This window comes from Rhea pennata, chromosome 4 (assembly GCF_028389875.1).
Source record: "Rhea pennata isolate bPtePen1 chromosome 4, bPtePen1.pri, whole genome shotgun sequence".
In the NCBI taxonomy this organism is placed as follows: domain Eukaryota; kingdom Metazoa; phylum Chordata; class Aves; order Rheiformes; family Rheidae; genus Rhea; species Rhea pennata.
The window spans coordinates 75,175,164-75,192,732 of record NC_084666.1 but is presented as its reverse complement, the minus strand read 5'-3'; the positions used below and the strand labels follow the sequence as shown (position 1 = coordinate 75,192,732).

At 75.4% G+C, this 17,569-nt stretch overlaps 1 protein-coding gene and 3 long non-coding RNA genes across 4 annotated transcripts; 1 reads left to right on the top strand and 3 right to left on the bottom strand.

Moving 5' to 3' along the window:
* The first annotated feature begins 87 nt into the window (after positions 1-87).
* LOC134140116 (maestro heat-like repeat-containing protein family member 2B) lies at positions 88-4,049 on the top strand. Its single transcript, XM_062574979.1, has 12 exons — positions 88-275; positions 463-625; positions 907-1,100; positions 1,459-1,596; positions 1,781-1,892; positions 2,221-2,367; positions 2,653-2,835; positions 2,990-3,145; positions 3,295-3,417; positions 3,550-3,652; positions 3,766-3,831; positions 3,949-4,049. The coding sequence occupies exons 1-12, from the start codon at positions 88-90 to the stop codon at positions 4,047-4,049; spliced, it is 1,674 nt and encodes a 557-aa protein (XP_062430963.1).
* Positions 4,050-5,366: 1,317 nt separating this feature from the next.
* Positions 5,367-6,906, bottom strand: LOC134140213 (uncharacterized). Its single transcript, XR_009958349.1, has 2 exons — positions 6,827-6,906; positions 5,367-6,420 (listed from the first exon to the last, which is right to left on the bottom strand). It is a non-coding gene; the product is annotated as an uncharacterized LOC134140213 (long non-coding RNA).
* Positions 6,907-9,414: 2,508 nt separating this feature from the next.
* On the bottom strand, positions 9,415-10,952 carry LOC134140212 (uncharacterized). The gene is made up of 2 exons (XR_009958348.1): positions 10,876-10,952; positions 9,415-10,472 (listed from the first exon to the last, which is right to left on the bottom strand). It is a non-coding gene; the product is annotated as an uncharacterized LOC134140212 (long non-coding RNA).
* Positions 10,953-13,452: 2,500 nt separating this feature from the next.
* LOC134140211 (uncharacterized) lies at positions 13,453-14,991 on the bottom strand. The gene is made up of 2 exons (XR_009958347.1): positions 14,911-14,991; positions 13,453-14,511 (listed from the first exon to the last, which is right to left on the bottom strand). It is a non-coding gene; the product is annotated as an uncharacterized LOC134140211 (long non-coding RNA).
* Positions 14,992-17,569: the final 2,578 nt, after the last annotated feature.

Genomic DNA, 17,569 nt, shown 5'->3' with positions numbered 1-17,569 from the left:
GGTCCAGCGTCCCCCCGCGGCTGCGCAGAGCCGTGGGGCTTTAGGGCTGGGTCTTGAGAAACGGTCGGGGAGCAGGACGAGGACAGGATGGAGAGGACGGCTCCTCCGCTCTGCGTTCAGGTGCCGGAAATCCTGAGCATCATCTACATCCGGATGCCGACCGTGCAGCAGGACACCCTCCGCGGCCTCCTCTTCAAGGCGGTGTCCCTGCTCGCCCACTACCACCCCGGGGCCGTCATCGACAGCCTCCTGCACAAGCAGCTGCCCGTGGACAGGTACGTGCGCTGCGCCAGCCCCGGGGGCGGGCAGGACCCCCGCTGCCGGGGCGAGGAGGAGCCGGCGGGGAAGCCAGTGCCCGGAGCCTGACCCCCGTCGGCCCCTCCGGGGGCGGGAGAGCGTTTGGCCGCTGCCGAGGGCGTCGCAGGTACCGGTGCTCACGGGGGGTCTTGTGCTCCCCTGCAGTGAAACCGTGGAGCTGTGGGGGGTCCTGGGGAGGACGTTCGTTGCCGGCCAGCTCCTGGGGGTTTTGATGGAGAAACTGAAGGACTCGGGAAGCGACCGGCCCGGGACCAGCTCCGCCGAGCCCGAGGCAGACGACAGCCAGGCTGCGCTGGAGCCTCTCAAGGTGCGTGCGCTGGCCGCCACCCTGCTGCAGCGTCGCGCCCGACGTCCCGCGTAACCTTCAGCCCGGGGGAGGCTGTGCCTCGCGCGCGCTGCGCGTGCCCCCGAGCCCCCTGGGGCCGGGCCGGGCCCTGGGCAGCGCTGGCGCCCGAGACCTTTTGCTGCTCGCAGCCTGCAGGGCCGCTGCCGAAAGCCAAGGCGCAGGCAGGAGAGGTCCCCGAGGCGGGCAGGGGGCGGCGGGGAATGGCGCGTTTTCACGGGCCGCGCTGGGGGCACTGTCTGCAGATCACCTGCGCCATCTTCGAGGTGGTGTCAACGCTGCAGAGCCCGGAGGCTGTGCAGCACCTGCTCCCGGAGCTGCTCCCGGTGCTCCTGCAGCAGATCAGCGCCACACTGGGAAAGGAGATGCCGTTCTCCGAAGTCAGCGGCCGGGGAAAGCTGTTCCTGAAGGGACACACGAGCGACGACAATCCGTGCAGGTAGGAGCCGGCGGGACGGAGGCGCCGGGGCTGGGCTGCGGGGCCCGTGACCAGGCCGCGTTCGCTTGTGGCCCCGAGGCAGCGCTTTGGGCTGCCCGTCCCCTAGGCGGGGAAGCCGCTTCTGGTTGGTTTCCTAGTGCTGCCAGCGCGTTTGGGGCATCAGGAGGGGGAGGAGGGCGGTTCCCTTGCTGCTTGGCAGACCTCGGGGTCGTGGGGTGTCACTTCAGGGGTGCGGTGCCCAACCCACCCCAGTGGGGCTGAGCGCGAGCGACCGAGCGCCTCGCGGGCGGCGGTTCCCTAGCTCTGCCCGAGACGCCTGCTGCCGCGATTCGGGAGTCGCCGCTCTTTTTCCGCCCAGGCTTTCCCTGGAGACCTTGGAGGCGGTGCTGCGCGCGTGCCTCCACGGGGGATGGCTGTGGCTGCTGAGGAAGCAGGGAGCCTGGGCTGCGCTGGAAGACCCCCGGGCTCACCACGATGGCGTCTGTCTGCTGACGGGGTGAGAGCCCGAGGAGGCGCCTGGCTGCTCCGGGGCGGCCGCGCCCGGGGGGCCGGCGGGACCCTTCCCCTCGGCCCGGGCGTCTGCGAGCTGCCGAGCAGAGCCCGCGCGGGAGCCGGTGGGTTTGGGGGGCCAGGTGCCTCCCCGTGTAATCGCGCGCCGCCCACCTGTGCTCCGCACACAGCGTGCTGCTCCGCGCCGGCGTCGTCTCGCTGCCCGTGGTGCTGGTGGTGACCCAGTGGCTGGACTCCCCCTCGGCCAACCGGCGGGTCATGGCCGCGGCCTTCTGCGCCGAGGTGAGAGGGGGGTGCAGGGGGAGGCTCGGGGGGTTTCTCACGACGCTGCTCTTTGGGAAGGCGCCGGCGGAAAGCATCACCGTCGGGGCGGGAGCGGGTCCCCTGGCAGGAGGCGCCCCGGCCCCTGCCGCGTCCTTCCCCTGTGCTGTTGCGGGGGCTGCTGCTGCCCCTCCACACCGCTCGGTCCCGGCGCTCGTCGCCGCAGCGGGCGTCAGGGCAGTCCGCCGGGGCGCGGGGGGCTTCTTCGCGTGGAGCCCGGGACAGCTGCTGGTCCCAGGCCCGGTCCGTGCCCGCGTGCGGGTGCTGACGGCCGGTCGCTGCGCCCCAGCTGATGAAGGCGCCAGTGCCCTGGGAGAGGAGGTGCCTGCAGCCGATCGTGGGGGCCCTGCTGCAGAAGTCGCGGGACCCGAGTGGGACCGTGCGGCAGATGGCAGCACGTGGCCTCGGCAATCTGGCCCACGGTGCGCCGGAGACGGTGAGCGGGACTTTCCTGTGCCCGAAACGCAGCCCCGGCCGGCTGGGAGCCGGGGGCGGAGAGCGCGGGGGAACTGGGGAGACGGGGCGGAGCGGCAGCGGCGGCTGCGCGTCTTTCCCCCGACAGTGCTCTGCTCCCGGGTGGCAAAGGGGACCGCGGTGCGGCGGGAGCGGGGCCGCGCGCTGCTCGGGGCCGCTCCTGAGGGCTTCGGCCCTGGGGGCAGGGGCACGACGAGCGGCGGGGGCTGGGCTGGCGCGAGGCCCATGCGCGTGTCGCACCTTACAGCTGCGCGAGCACAGGGGAGCCGTGGTGGCGGCGCTGCGGAGCGGCCTGGAGCCCGGGGTGGCAGCGGCAGTGGCGGCAGAGAGCCTGCTGGCGCTGGCCAGGGTGGTGGAGGAGCTGCGGGGGAAGGGCCTGGGCGCCTCCTTCAGAGACCTCGCCAGGGACGCAGCGGCCTTCTTCAACGCCGTAAGTGCGCGGTGCCGCCCCGCACCGCTCAGAGGGTCCCGTGCGGCGGCGGCCCCGGGCGGAGTCCACGCTCCGCCAGTGGCGCTCGGCGCTGCGGAGCAACCGCATGCGGGGGCCCGGTGCCCACGCAGCAGCCGGGGTTCCTGGGTTGCAGGAGGAGGCGGCGCTGCGTGCGGCAGCCTTCACCCTGTACGGGGCGCTGGCGGCCTCCGCCTCGAGGCGGTGGAGGCCGTTCTTGGCCGAGGAGCTGGGGAGCACGTGGGCCAGCCTGGTGCTGCACCTCGGGGACCCGGACCCAGGCACCTGCAGGGTAAGAGCCCCGGAGCGTCCTCGCGGGGCCAGGGCCGGGGCCAGGGTGGGCGGCACCGTGGGGCCGAGGGCTCCTGCGCGGAGCCGGGTGGCGGGGTTCGGCCGTGGCGGGCGGCGGCGACGGGCTCCGCTCTCCACTCTCGTCGGCAGGCGTGCCGGGGCACGCTGCAGCTGTGCGTGCTGCTCCCGGGGCTGCAATGGCTGCGGCAGAGCATCGCCGCGGGCGCAGGGCTGAGCGCGGCCGAGCTGCTGGACGACATCTGCGGGCAGCTGGTGAGGAGCCGCGCACCCGGCGCCGCGGGGCCCTGCCCAGCCAGGCCGCGCCGTGTCCCCTCCACGCCCGGGCGTCCTGCTCGCCGCGGGGCGTTCGGGGCGGAGAAGGACGCTGCGTCCCCTTGTCGCCAGGCCTGGGAGAGCCTCGAGCACCAGCAGGCGCTGTACGTCGCCGCCCGACGCTGCTTCCTGCAGGGCTGCGGGGAGGTGCGGGCCGCCGGCCTCCAGGTGGCTGGTGAGTGGCCGCGGGCGCTGCACCGCTGGGACTGGGGCTGTGCGGGGCGGCGGGGGCCAGGCCGGGCCGGGCGGCGGCAGCGCCCTGAGGCCGCGCGTGGCTGGTGCCCGCAGGGGTCCTCGTGGCGCACGCAGGCACCGTGTGGCTGACGGCGGAGGAGGCGATGCTGCTCGGGGCAGGTAGGCGACGGCGCCCCGGCCCAGGGGCTCCGGCAGTTCGGGGCTGCGTCGACCCCCGGGGCGGCCGGGCCGGGCCGGGCCGGGGCCGCGGTGACGGGGCGGCCGGTGCCGTTGCAGCGCTGCGGGTGCTGAGGCGCGACGCGGACCCGAGGGTGCAGCAGGCGGCCGCTTGGCTACTGCGGGACACGGGCCTGGACCAGCTGCAGCGGCGGCGCTGAAATAAAGTCGGGGCGGCGGCAGGGCAGAGCAGGGCGGTGTGCGCCGGGGGCGGGGCCAGGGCCGGGGGGCGGGGCTACGGGAAGCGAGGAGGCAGCGGAGGGGCGTCGGACGGGAGGGGGCGGGTCCAGAGAGGGGCGGAGCCGAGGAGGGGCGGGGCCAGGGAGAGGCGGGGCCAGGGAGGGCGGGGCCGTGGGCGGGGCGCGGCGGTTTTTCCCGGCGTCTGCGCAGACGCTCGGGTTTGACCGCGGCGCCTCGGGCGGGGGCGGTCGGTGTCCGCGGGGCTCCGGCTTCCCGCAGCCGGCGGCGGCAGCGAGCCCGAGGTGAGCGGCGTGGCAGCGGCTGCCCGGGCCACGCGTGGCAGAACCACCCGATGGCGGGAGTGAGGCTGGGGCTCTGCCCGGACACGAGAGAGCCAGTACCCGCCTGCCAACCGCTGCCGGGAGCCGCTGGGCCCGGGAGCCTTGGAGCAGCCGCGCTCGGGCGCGCTGGGGCTGCGGCGCCGCTGGCTGGAGCGGGGAGGGGGGGAGGTCCCGCAGCGCTGGGGCTGGGCGGGGGCCGCGGGCGCGCTGGGGCCGGGAGCCGCTCGCGGGAGCGGCGGCTGAGGGGCTGCGCGGGGGGGGGGCGTGAAAAAGGGGGTGCAGGGGGTGGTGGTGGGGCAGCGGGGAGGGTGAACTGCTGCGCTTTGGAGCTCAGACGGGTCGGGCGGCTGCTTTGGGGGCTCGCTCTGCCTTTGTGAGCCCCAAAGAGCCGCCAGAGCCGGTCGCGAGCCCCCGAGGGCAGCGTTCAGCCTCCAGCTCTGCATGCTGCCTTTCGTGGGGCCTGAAGAGCACGTTCTCGGGGCTGGTGCAGAGCTGCGGAGCGGAGGCCCAGTCCTGCCTTTGCGGTGCTGAGGAGCAGCAGGAGCGGGCTGCTGTCAGTGCTGCAAAGCAGGGGTTGGGTGCTGCGTTTCGGAGCCCTGCAAGCAGCTTCGGGGGCTGGGCGTGTGCATGGGACCGATGTCCGGGCTCGAAAGGGAGGCTAAGTGCTGCGTTTGGTGGGGCTGAGGAAGAGAGTGGAGGGGTGTTTGGGGGCTCAGGAATGGAGGCTAAGTGCTGCGTTTTGGTGGGGGGAGGCTGGAAAGCAGAGGCCCTGTCACCCGTAGGGAGCCCCCAAGCAGAGGCTGGGTGGGCTCTTCCTGGGGGAGGGTGGGGGCTCGGGGCTGGGCCGGGCGGCGGGAGGGGTGGGGGTGGGGGGGCCGCGGACCCTCACCGGAGGGTCTGAGATAGTTTCTGGGGCGAAAGGCGCTTTTGGGGAGGAAATGTGAGCAGAGGCCGTCCGCCGGTTCCAGTGTTTATTCAGTGCTTGTGCAAGACTCAAGGTTTATTCCACACATTTACAACATTAATAAACTAATTGCTCCATGTGTTTGCAATAATAAACGCTGACATGAATGTGCAAGTTGTGACAGTGATTGATTTACGGCCCTGTCAGTGCCCAGGGTGGCTGGAAGGAGCTGGGCCTGGAGGAGCCCGCGCCGAGCTCCCGGCTGGGTCACCGAGGGGGCCCAGAGCCCGGTGGAGGGAGGCGGGCGCAGTCGTCCTGCAGCACCACAGGAGGGCAGAGGGCTGGAGGCGCCTCTGGAGATCGTCTAGTCCAAGCCCCCTGCTCCAGCAGCGTCGCCTCGAGCACGGTGCCCAGGCTCGCGTCCAGGCGGGCTTTGCGTGTCGCCGGAGAAGGAGACTCGGCCGCCTCTCCGGGCAAGCTGCTCCAGTGCTCCGTCCCCCTCGCGGCACACAGGTTCTTCCTCGCGTTCAGCGGGAGCTTCCTGGCTTTCCGTTTGCGCCCGTCGCCTCGCGTGCTGTCGCTCGGCACCCCTGAAAGAGAGTCCGGCCCCACGCCCCCGACACCGTGCCCTTGAGGTGTCAGGGGGACTCGAGAAGGCCAACGAGAAGAGCCCAGAACCGGACGCAGGGCTCCCGGCGGGGCCTCCCCAGGGCCTCACAGAGCGGCAGGGTCACCCCCCTCGGCCCGCTGGCCACGCTCCTCCCAGGGCCCCCACGACACCCTCGGCCTTCTCGCACACGGGGCGCCTCGCCGTCCAGCAGCGCTCCCAGGCCCCTCTCGGCACGGCCGCTCTGCAGCGGGGCGGCCCCCGGCCCGTGCTGCTGCGCGGCCTTGCTCCCCCCGGGCCGCGGGGCCCCGCACTTGCCTCTGCCGAGCTTCAGGAGGCTCCTGCGCGCCCGGTTCTCCGGCGCCTCCAGGGCTCTCGCACGGGCGGCACGGCCCTCGGCTGCTCCCGGCTTGGGAGCGGCAGCCGTCGTCGGGGGCAGGAGAGGGGGGAAACGAACCTCCCGTCGTCCCTCTGCGCTGCGGCTCTCCCGCTCTCAAAACCTTTCCGGGAAAAAGAGAGACGAAAAAACGTTTCCCCCCCGGCCAGAAGCACGAGGAGCTTTTGCAGCGCTTCTCCGAGCGCAGGCGGCAGCGGCCAGAGCCGCCGCCTTCGCCCCGGCAGCCCCGGCCCCGCCGCCGCCCCGGCCCGGCGCCGCTCCGCCGCCCGCGCCCCCCGCCCGCGCCTCGGCGCCGTCGCGGCAGCGGCAGCAGCTCCCGGCGCCGCGCGGCTCCGCGCAGCCCCCGGCACCCTCCGGCCGCCCCCAAGCGCCCCCCCCGCGGCCCGAGCTGCTGCCGCAGCCGCCGGCAGATGCTGCCGAGCCCCGGCCCCGGCTCCCCGCACGGCCTCGGCCCCGCCGAGCCTCCCGCCGGGGCTTTGCCGTGCCCGGCCGCGGCGCCGGCTGCTCACCCGAGGCTCCGCGCAGCTCCCGGCGCGGCCGCCGCCTGCCCGGTACTGTCGGCTGCGTCGGCGGCGCTGCGCGGTCGGGGGGAGGGCGGAGGGGCGGGGCGGGCGTCGGGGGCGGTCGGGGAGGGCGGAGGGGCGGGAGAGGGGAGCGGAGGGGCGGGGAGGGGAGGGGAGCGGAGGGGAGGGGAGCGTCGGGGGGCGGTCGGGGAGGGCCGAGGGGCGGGAGGGGAGCGGAGGGGAGTGGTGGGGGGCGGGCGTCGGGGGGCGGTCGGGGAGGGCGGAGGGGCGGCACCGGGCGCCGGGGCGGGGCGGGGCGGTACCGGGGAGCTGCTGCCGCCCGCCCCGGGCTTACCGCGGCGGGGGAGACGCGCCCCGGCGCTGCCCGGCCGCCGAAGGGAAGCGCTTTCCCGCAGCGGCCCCTCGGGGGTGGCGCCCGGGCAGGGGGCTCCTCCGCGCCCGGCGCTCGCACACGTTGCCCGGGCGGGAGCTGCCGCCGCCGCCGCCTGGCGCCGCGGTGCCCCGCGCTGCAGCCCGGCCTCGGGGCGACCGTGCGCGGAGAGCCCCCGGGCGGGACCGGGCGCGTTGTTTTTTCTTTTCTTTGCTTTGCTTTGCTTTGCTTTGCTTTGCTTTGCTTTTCTTTCCCTTTTCGCTTTGCTTTCTTTGCACGGGGCGCGGGGCAGAAGCCCAAACCTCGCGCCTTTCGTCACCAGCCCTTCCAGGTCAGCGGCTCCCGCTTGCCGAGGGCTGCGGGGCAGCGAAGGTTGCGGGCCGCAGCGCGGAGCCGCGCTCGCCGAGCCCGGGGCCCCTTCTGCCGCGAGGGGTCGCGGTGCTCGGGTGCTGCCGCCCGCGGCCGCGGAGACGCGGGGAGCTGCGCGCGGGGCCTGGGCGCTTGGCGAGAGGCTCGTCGGGCAGCGCGGGCGGAGCGGCGCGGCGCGGCGCGGGGGCGGCGAGAGCGGCGCGAGCGGAGCAGCGGCGGGCGGCGGAGGCGGCGCGGCGCTCGGGCGTGGCCGGCGCGGGAGCGAGGCGCTGGCGGCGGCTGCCCCGCGGGTGCCGGTGCTGCACGGGGCTGGCGGCGGCGCTGCGGGCCGAGGCGGTGCGGGGAGCTGCGGGCGGGGAGCGGGGGCGGCTCGGGCGGGGGCGTGTGCGGGGCGGGAGCTGGGGGCGGGCGAGGGGCATGCCCACGGCCGGGGGCGTGGCCAGCGCCGTGGGCGGAGCCGAGGCCGCGGCTGGAGGCGTGGCCAGAGCAGCGGCGGGGCCAGTGAGGGGCGGGGGCGGGGCCGGCGGGCGGGGCCGCGGCGGGGCGGGGCCGCAGTCGGGGGCGGGGCGGAGAGGGGCGGGGCCGGGGCGCAGCGGCTTTTCCCGGCGCCTGCGCGGTGCCTCCGGTTTGGCCCCCGACGTCGCGGGCGCGCGCGGGCGGCGGCGCTCGGTGTCCGCGGGGCTCCCGCTTCCTGCAGCCGGCGGCGGCGGCAGCAGCAGCCGCCGCCGCAGCCGCGAGCGCTGCCCCGGCGGCTCCGAGGTGAGCGGGGCGGCAGCGGCTGCCCGGGCCGCGGCCGCCGCAGGGCAGCAAGCAGCTGCGGAGCCGGCCCGGAGCCCGCCCTGCCTCCCTGCCTCCGTCCCGCCGCTGCCGGGAGCCGCCGGGCCCGGGAGCCTTGGAGCAGCCGCACTCGGGCGCGCCGGGGCTGCGGCGCCGCTGTCCGGAGCAGGGGGTCCCGCAGCGCTGGGGCTGGGCGGGGGCCGCGGGCGCGCTGGGGCCGGGAGCCGCTCGCGGGAGCGGCGGCTGCGGGGCTGCGCTGGGGGGGGGGCGTGAAAAGGGGGGGGGTGCGGGGGCTGGTGGGGTGCCAGCGGGGAGGGTGAACTGCTGCGCTTTGGGGCTCAGACGGGTCAGGCGGCTGCTTTGGGGGCTCGCTCTGCCTTCGTGAGCCCCAAAGAGCCGCCAGAGCCGGTCGCGAGCCCCCGAGGGCAGCGTTCAGCCTCCAGCTCTGCACGCTGCCTTTCGTGGGGCCTGAAGAGCACGTTCTCGGGGCTGGTGCAGAGCTGCGGAGCGGAGGCCCAGTCCTGCCTTTGCGGTGCTGAGGAGCAGCAGGAGCGGGCTGCTGTCAGTGCTGCAAAGCAGGGGTTGGGTGCTGCGTTTCGGAGCCCTGCAAGCAGCTTCGGGGGCTGGTTCGGGAGCTGGGCGTTTGCGGCTCCCAGGCGTGTGCATGGGACCGATGTCCGGGCTCGAAAGGGAGGCTAAGTGCTGCGTTTGGTGGGGCTGAGGAAGAGAGTGGAGGGGTGTTTGGGGGCTCAGGAATGGAGGCTAAGTGCTGCGTTTTGGTGGGGGGAGGCTCGAAAGCAGAGGCCCTGTCACCCGTAGGGAGCCCCCAAGCAGAGGCTGGGTGGGCTCTTCCTGGGGGAGGGTGGGGGCTCGGGGCTGGGCCGGGCGGCGGGAGGGGTGGGGGTGGGGGGGCCGCGGACCCTCACCGGAGGTGGGGGTCCGCCCGCGCGCGCCCCGAGGCCAGGGAGGCCGGCATGCACCAGGCCGAACTTCGCGTCTGAGATAGTTTCTGGGGCGAAAGGCGCTTTTGGGGAGGAAATGTGAGCAGAGGCCGTCCGCCGGTTCCAGTGTTTATTCAGTGCTTGTGCAAGACTCAAGGTTTATTCCACACATTTACAACGTTAATAAACTAATTGCTCCATGTGTTTGCAATAATAAACGCTGACATGAATGTGCAAGTTGTGACAGTGATTGATTTACGGCCCTGTCAGTGCCCAGGGTGGCTGGAAGGAGCTGGGCCTGGAGGAGCCCGTGCTGAGCTCCCGGCAGGGTCACCGAGGGGGCCCAGAGCCCGGCGGAGGGAGGCGGGCGCAGTCGTCCTGCAGCACCACAGGAGGGCGGAGGGTTGGAGGCGCCTCTGGAGATCGTCTAGTCCAAGCCCCCTGCTCCAGCAGCGTCGCCTCGAGCACGGTGCCCAGGCTCGCGTCCAGGCGGGCTTTGCGTGTCGCCGGAGAAGGAGACTCGGCCGCCTCTCCGGGCAAGCTGCTCCAGTGCTCCGTCCCCCTCGCGGCACACAGGTTCTTCCTCGCGTTCAGCGGGAGCTTCCTGGCTTTCCGTTTGCGCCCGTCGCCTCGCGTGCTGTCGCTCGGCACCCCTGAAAGAGAGTCCGGCCCCACGCCCCCGACACCGTGCCCTTGAGGTGTCAGGGGGACTCGAGAAGGCCAACGAGAAGAGCCCAGAACCGGACGCAGGGCTCCCGGCGGGGCCTCCCCAGGGCCTCACAGAGCGGCAGGGTCACCCCCCTCGGCCCGCTGGCCACGCTCCTCCCAGGGCCCCCACGACACCCTCGGCCTTCTCGCACACGGGGCGCCTCGCCGTCCAGCAGCGCTCCCAGGCCCCTCTCGGCACGGCCGCTCTGCAGCGGGGCGGCCCCCGGCCCGTGCTGCTGCGCGGCCTTGCTCCCCCCGGGCCGCGGGGCCCCGCACTTGCCTCTGCCGAGCTTCAGGAGGCTCCTGCGCGCCCGGTTCTCCGGCGCCTCCAGGGCTCTCGCACGGGCGGCACGGCCCTCGGCTGCTCCCGGCTTGGGAGCGGCAGCCGTCGTCGGGGGCAGGAGAGGGGGGAAACGAACCTCCCGTCGTCCCTCTGCGCTGCGGCTCTCCCGCTCTCAAAACCTTTCTGGGAAAAAGAGAGACGAAAAAACGTTTCCCCCCCCGGCCAGAAGCACGAGGAGCTTTTGCAGCGCTTCTCCGAGCGCAGGCGGCAGCGGCCAGAGCCGCCGCCTTCGCCCCGGCAGCCCCGGCCCCGCCGCCGCCCCGGCCCGGCGCCGCTCCGCCGCCCGCGCCCCCCGCCCGCGCCTCGGCGCCGTCGCGGCAGCGGCAGCAGCTCCCGGCGCCGCGCGGCTCCGCGCAGCCCCCGGCACCCTCCGGCCGCCCCCAAGCGCCCCCCCCGCGGCCCGAGCTGCTGCCGCAGCCGCCGGCAGATGCTGCCGAGCCCCGGCCCCGGCTCCCCGCACGGCCTCGGCCCCGCCGAGCCTCCCGCCGGGGCTTTGCCGTGCCCGGCCGCGGCGCCGGCTGCTCACCCGAGGCTCCGCGCAGCTCCCGGCGCGGCCGCCGCCTGCCCGGTACTGTCGGCTGCGTCGGCGCCGCTGCGCGGTCGGGGGGAGGGCGGAGGGGCGGGGCGGGCGTCGGGGGCGGTCGGGGAGGGCGGAGGGGCGGGAGAGGGGAGCGGAGGGGAGGGGCGGGGAGCGTCGGGGGGCGGTCGGGGAGGGCCGAGGGGCGGGAGGGGAGCGGAGGGGAGTGGTGGGGGGCGGGCGTCGGGGGGCGGTCGGGAAGGGCGGAGGGGCGGCACCGGGCGCCGGGGCGGGGCGGTACCGGGGAGCTGCTGCCGCCCGCCCCGGGCTTACCGCGGCGGGGGAGACGCGCCCCGGCGCTGCCCGGCCGCCGAAGGGAAGCGCTTTCCCGCAGCGGCCCCTCGGGGGTGGCGCCCGGGCAGGGGGCTCCTCCGCGCCCGGCGCTCGCACACGTTGCCCGGGCGGGAGCTGCCGCCGCCGCCGCCTGGCGCCGCGGTGCCCCGCGCTGCAGCCCGGCCTCGGGGCGACCGTGCGCGGAGAGCCCCCGGGCGGGACCGGGCGCGTTGTTTTTTCTTTTCTTTGCTTTGCTTTGCTTTGCTTTGCTTTGCTTTGCTTTGCTTTGCTTTGCTTTTCTTTCCCTTTTCGCTTTGCTTTCTTTGCACGGGGCGCGGGGCAGAAGCCCAAACCTCGCGCCTTTCGTCACCAGCCCTTCCAGGTCAGCGGCTCCCGCTTGCCGAGGGCTGCGGCGCAGCGAAGGTTGCGGGCCGCAGCGCGGAGCCGCGCTCGCCGAGCCCGGGGCCCCTTCTGCCGCGAGGGGCCGCGGTGCTCGGGTGCTGCCGCCCGCGGCCGCGGAGACGCGGGGAGCTGCGCGCGGGGCCTGGGCGCTTGGCGAGAGGCTCGTCGGGCAGCGCGGGCGGAGCGGCGCGGCGCGGCGCGGGGGCGGCGAGAGCGGCGCGAGCGGAGCAGCGGCGGGCGGCGGAGGCGGCGCGGCGCTCGGGCGTGGCCGGCGCGGGAGCGAGGCGCTGGCGGCGGCTGCCCCGCGGGTGCCGGTGCTGCACGGGGCTGGCGGCGGCGCTGCGGGCCGAGGCGGTGCGGGGAGCTGCGGGCGGGGAGCGGGGGCGGCTCGGGCGGGGGCGTGTGCGGGGCGGGAGCTGGGGGCGGGCGAGGGGCGTGCCCACGGCCGGGGGCGTGGCCAGCGCCGTGGGCGGAGCCGAGGCCGCGGCTGGAGGCGTGGCCAGAGCAGCGGCGGGGCCAGTGAGGGGCGGGGGCGGGGCCGGGGGGGCGGGGCCGCGGCGGGGCGGGGCCGCAGTCGGGGGCGGGGCGGAGAGGGGCGGGGCCGGGGCGCAGCGGCTTTTCCCGGCGCCTGCGCGGTGCCTCCGGTTTGGCCCCCGACGTCGCGGGCGCGCGCGGGCGGCGGCGCTCGGTGTCCGCGGGGCTCCCGCTTCCTGCAGCCGGCGGCGGCGGCAGCAGCAGCCGCCGCCGCAGCCGCGAGCGCTGCCCCGGCGGCTCCGAGGTGAGCGGGGCGGCAGCGGCTGCCCGGGCCGCGGCCGCCGCAGGGCAGCAAGCAGCTGCGGAGCCGGCCCGGAGCCCGCCCTGCCTCCCTGCCTCCGTCCCGCCGCTGCCGGGAGCCGCCGGGCCCGGGAGCCTTGGAGCAGCCGCACTCGGGCGCGCCGGGGCTGCGGCGCCGCTGTCCGGAGCGGGGGGTCCCGCAGCGCTGGGGCTGGGCGGGGGCCGCGGGCGCGCTGGGGCCGGGAGCCGCTCGCGGGAGCGGCGGCTGCGGGGCTGCGCTGGGGGGGGGCGTGAAAAGGGGGGGGTGCGGGGGCTGGTGGGGTGCCAGCGGGGAGGGTGAACTGCTGCGCTTTGGGGCTCAGACGGGTCAGGTGGCTGCTTTGGGGGCTCGCTCTGCCTTTGTGAGCCCCAAAGAGCCGCCAGAGCCGGTCGCGAGCCCCCGAGGGCAGCGTTCAGCCTCCAGCTCTGCACGCTGCCTTTCGTGGGGCCTGAAGAGCACGTTCTCGGGGCTGGTGCAGAGCTGCGGAGCGGAGGCCCAGTCCTGCCTTTGCGGTGCTGAGGAGCAGCAGGAGCGGGCTGCTGTCAGTGCTGCAAAGCAGGGGTTGGGTGCTGCGTTTCGGAGCCCTGCAAGCAGCTTCGGGGGCTGGTTCGGGAGCTGGGCGTTTGCGGCTCCCAGGCGTGTGCATGGGACCGATGTCCGGGCTCGAAAGGGAGGCTAAGTGCTGCGTTTGGTGGGGCTGAGGAAGAGAGTGGAGGGGTGTTTGGGGGCTCAGGAATGGAGGCTAAGTGCTGCGTTTTGGTGGGGGGAGGCTCGAAAGCAGAGGCCCTGTCACCCGTAGGGAGCCCCCAAGCAGAGGCTGGGTGGGCTCTTCCTGGGGGAGGGTGGGGGCGCGGGGCTGGGCCGGGCGGCGGGAGGGGTGGGGGTGGGGGGGCCGCGGACCCTCACCGGAGGTGGGGGTCCGCCCGCGCGCGCCCCGAGGCCAGGGAGGCCGGCATGCACCAGGCCGAACTTCGCGTCTGAGATAGTTTCTGGGGCGAAAGGCGCTTTTGGGGAGGAAATGTGAGCAGAGGCCGTCCGCCGGTTCCAGTGTTTATTCAGTGCTTGTGCAAGACTCAAGGTTTATTCCACACATTTACAACGTTAATAAACTAATTGCTCCATGTGTTTGCAATAATAAACGCTGACATGAATGTGCAAGTTGTGACAGTGATTGATTTACGGCCCTGTCAGTGCCCAGGGTGGCTGGAAGGAGCTGGGCCTGGAGGAGCCCGCGCTGAGCTCCCGGCAGGGTCACCGAGGGGGCCCAGAGCCCGGCGGAGGGAGGCGGGCGCAGTCGTCCTGCAGCACCACAGGAGGGCGGAGGGTTGGAGGCGCCTCTGGAGATCGTCTAGTCCAAGCCCCCTGCTCCAGCAGCGTCGCCTCGAGCACGGTGCCCAGGCTCGCGTCCAGGCGGGCTTTGCGTGTCGCCGGAGAAGGAGACTCGGCCGCCTCTCCGGGCAAGCTGCTCCAGTGCTCCGTCCCCCTCGCGGCACACAGGTTCTTCCTCGCGTTCAGCGGGAGCTTCCTGGCTTTCCGTTTGCGCCCGTCGCCTCGCGTGCTGTCGCTCGGCACCCCTGAAAGAGAGTCCGGCCCCACGCCCCCGACACCGTGCCCTTGAGGTGTCAGGGGGACTCGAGAAGGCCAACGAGAAGAGCCCAGAACCGGACGCAGAGCTCCCGGCGGGGCCTCCCCAGGGCCTCACAGAGCGGCAGGGTCACCCCCCTCGGCCCGCTGGCCACGCTCCTCCCAGGGCCCCCACGACACCCTCGGCCTTCTCGCACACGGGGCGCCTCGCCGTCCAGCAGCGCTCCCAGGCCCCTCTCGGCACGGCCGCTCTGCAGCGGGGCGGCCCCCGGCCCGTGCTGCTGCGCGGCCTTGCTCCCCCCGGGCCGCGGGGCCCCGCACTTGCCTTTGCCGAGCTTCAGGAGGCTCCTGCGCGCCCGGTTCTCCAGCGCCTCCAGGGCTCTCGCACGGGCGGCACGGCCCTCGGCTGCTCCCGGCTTGGGAGCGGCAGCCGTCGTCGGGGGCAGGAGAGGGGGGAAACGAACCTCCCGTCGCCCCTCTGCGCTGCGGCTCTCCCGCTCTCAAAAACCTTTCTGGAAAAAAGAGAGACGGAAAAACGTTTCCCCCCCGGCCAGAAGCACGAGGAGCTTTTGCAGCGCTTCCCCGAGCGCAGGCGGCAGCGGCCGGAGCCGCCTTCGCCCCGGCAGCCCCGGCCCCGCCGCCGCCCCGGCCCGGCGCCGCTCCGCCGCCCGCGCCCCCCGCCCGCGCCTCGGCGCCGTCGCGGCAGCGGCAGCAGCTCCCGGCGCCGCGCGGCTCCGCGCAGCCCCCGGCACCCTCCGGCCGCCCCCAAGCGCCCCCCCCGCGGCCCGAGCTGCTGCCGCAGCCGTCGGCAGATGCTGCCGAGCCCCGGCCCCGGCTCCCCGCACGGCCTCGGCCCCACCGAGCCTCCCGCCGGGGCTTTGCCGTGCCCGGCCGCGGCGCCGGCTGCTCACCCGAGGCTCCGCGCAGCTCCCGGCGCGGCCGCCGCCTGCCCGGTACTGTCGGCTGCGTCGGCGCCGCTGCGCGGTCGGGGGAGGGCGGAGGGGCGGGGCGGGCGTCGGGGGCGGTCGGGGAGGGCGGAGGGGCGGGAGAGGGGAGCGGAGGGGAGGGGCGGGGAGCGTCGGGGGGCGGTCGGGGAGGGCCGAGGGGCGGGAGGGGAGCGGAGGGGAGTGGTGGGGGGCGGGCGTCGGGGGGCGGTCGGGGAGGGCGGAGGGGCGGCACCGGGCGCCGGGGCGGGGCGGGGCGGTACCGGGGAGCTGCTGCCGCCCGCCCCGGCTTACCGCGGCGGGGGAGACGCGCCCCGGCGCTGCCCGGCCGCCGAAGGGAAGCGCTTTCCCGCAGCGGCCCCTCGGGGGTGGCGCCCGGGCAGGGGGCTCCTCCGCGCCCGGCGCTCGCACACGTTGCCCGGGCGGGAGCTGCCGCCGCCGCCGCCTGGCGCCGCGGTGCCCCGCGCTGCAGCCCGGCCTCGGGGCGACCGTGCGCGGAGAGCCCCCGGGCGGGACCGGGCGCGTTGTTTTTTCTTTTCTTTGCTTTGCTTTGCTTTGCTTTGCTTTGCTTTGCTTTTCTTTCCCTTTTCGCTTTGCTTTCTTTGCACGGGGCGCGGGGCAGAAGCCCAAACCTCGCGCCTTTCGTCACCAGCCCTTCCAGGTCAGCGGCTCCCGCTTGCCGAGGGCTGCGGGGCAGCGAAGGTTGCGGGCCGCAGCGCGGAGCCGCGCTCGCCGAGCCCGGGGCCCCTTCTGCCGCGAGGGGCCGCGGTGCTCGGGTGCTGCCGCCCGCGGCCGCGGAGACGCGGGGAGCTGCGCGCGGGGCCTGGGCGCTTGGCGAGAGGCTCGTCGGGCAGCGCGGGCGGAGCGGCGCGGCGCGGCGCGGGGGCGGCGAGAGCGGCGCGAGCGGAGCAGCGGCGGGCGGCGGAGGCGGCGCGGCGCTCGGGCGTGGCCGGCGCGGGAGCGAGGCGCTGGCGGCGGCTGCCCCGCGGGTGCCGGTGCTGCACGGGGCTGGCGGCGGCGCTGCGGGCCGAGGCGGTGCGGGGAGCTGCGGGCGGGGAGCGGGGGCGGCTCGGGCGGGGGCGTGTGCGGGGCGGGAGCTGGGGGCGGGCGAGGGGCGTGCCCACGGCCGGGGGCGTGGCCAGCGCCGTGGGCGGAGCCGAGGCCGCGGCTGGAGGCGTGGCCAGAGCAGCGGCGGGGCCAGTGAGGGGCGGGGGCGGGGCCGGGGGGGCGGGGCCGCGGCGGGGCGGGGCCGCAGTCGGGGGCGGGGCGGAGAGGGGCGGGGCCGGGGCGCAGCGGCTTTTCCCGGCGCCTGCGCGGTGCCTCCGGTTTGGCCCCCGACGTCGCGGGCGCGCGCGGGCGGCGGCGCTCGGTGTCCGCGGGGCTCCCGCTTCCTGCAGCCGGCGGCGGCGGCAGCAGCAGCCGCCGCCGCAGCCGCGAGCGCTGCCCCGGCGGCTCCGAGGTGAGCGGGGCGGCAGCGGCTGCCCGGGCCGCGGCCGCCGCAGGGCAGCAAGCAGCTGCGGAGCCGGCCCGGAGCCCGCCCTGCCTCCCTGCCTCCGTCCCGCCGCTGCCGGGAGCCGCCGGGCCCGGGAGCCTTGGAGCAGCCGCACTCGGGCGCGCCGGGGCTGCGGCGCCGCTGTCCGGAGCGGGGGGTCCCGCAGCGCTGGGGCTGGGCGGGGGCCGCGGGCGCGCTGGGGCCGGGAGCCGCTCGCGGGAGCGGCGGCTGCGGGGCTGCGCTGGGGGGGGGCGTGAAAAGGGGGGGGTGCGGGGGCTGGTGGGGTGCCAGCGGGGAGGGTGAACTGCTGCGCTTTGGGGCTCAGACGGGTCAGGTGGCTGCTTTGGGGGCTCGCTCTGCCTTTGTGAGCCCCAAAGAGCCGCCAGAGCCGGTCGCGAGCCCCCGAGGGCAGCGTTCAGCCTCCAGCTCTGCACGCTGCCTTTCGTGGGGCCTGAAGAGCACGTTCTCGGGGCTGGTGCAGAGCTGCGGAGCGGAGGCCCAGTCCTGCCTTTGCGGTGCTGAGGAGCAGCAGGAGCGGGCTGCTGTCAGTGCTGCAAAGCAGGGGTTGGGTGCTGCGTTTCGGAGCCCTGCAAGCAGCTTCGGGGGCTGGTTCGGGAGCTGGGCGTTTGCGGCTCCCAGGCGTGTGCATGGGACCGATGTCCGGGCTCGAAAGGGAGGCTAAGTGCTGCGTTTGGTGGGGCTGAGGAAGAGAGTGGAGGGGTGTTTGGGGGCTCAGGAATGGAGGCTAAGTGCTGCGTTTTGGTGGGGGGAGGCTCGAAAGCAGAGGCCCTGTCACCCGTAGGGAGCCCCCAAGCAGAGGCTGGGTGGGCTCTTCCTGGGGGAGGGTGGGGGCGCGGGGCTGGGCCGGGCGGCGGGAGGGGTGGGGGTGGGGGGGCCGCGGACCCTCACCGGAGGTGGGGGTCCGCCCGCGCGCGCCCCGAGGCCAGGGAGGCCGGCATGCACCAGGCCGAACTTCGCGTCTGAGATAGTTTCTGGGGCGAAAGGCGCTTTTGGGGAGGAAATGTGAGCAGAGGCCGTCCGCCGGTTCCAGTGTTTATTCAGTGCTTGTGCAAGACTCAAGGTTTATTCCACACATTTACAACGTTAATAAACTAATTGCTCCATGTGTTTGCA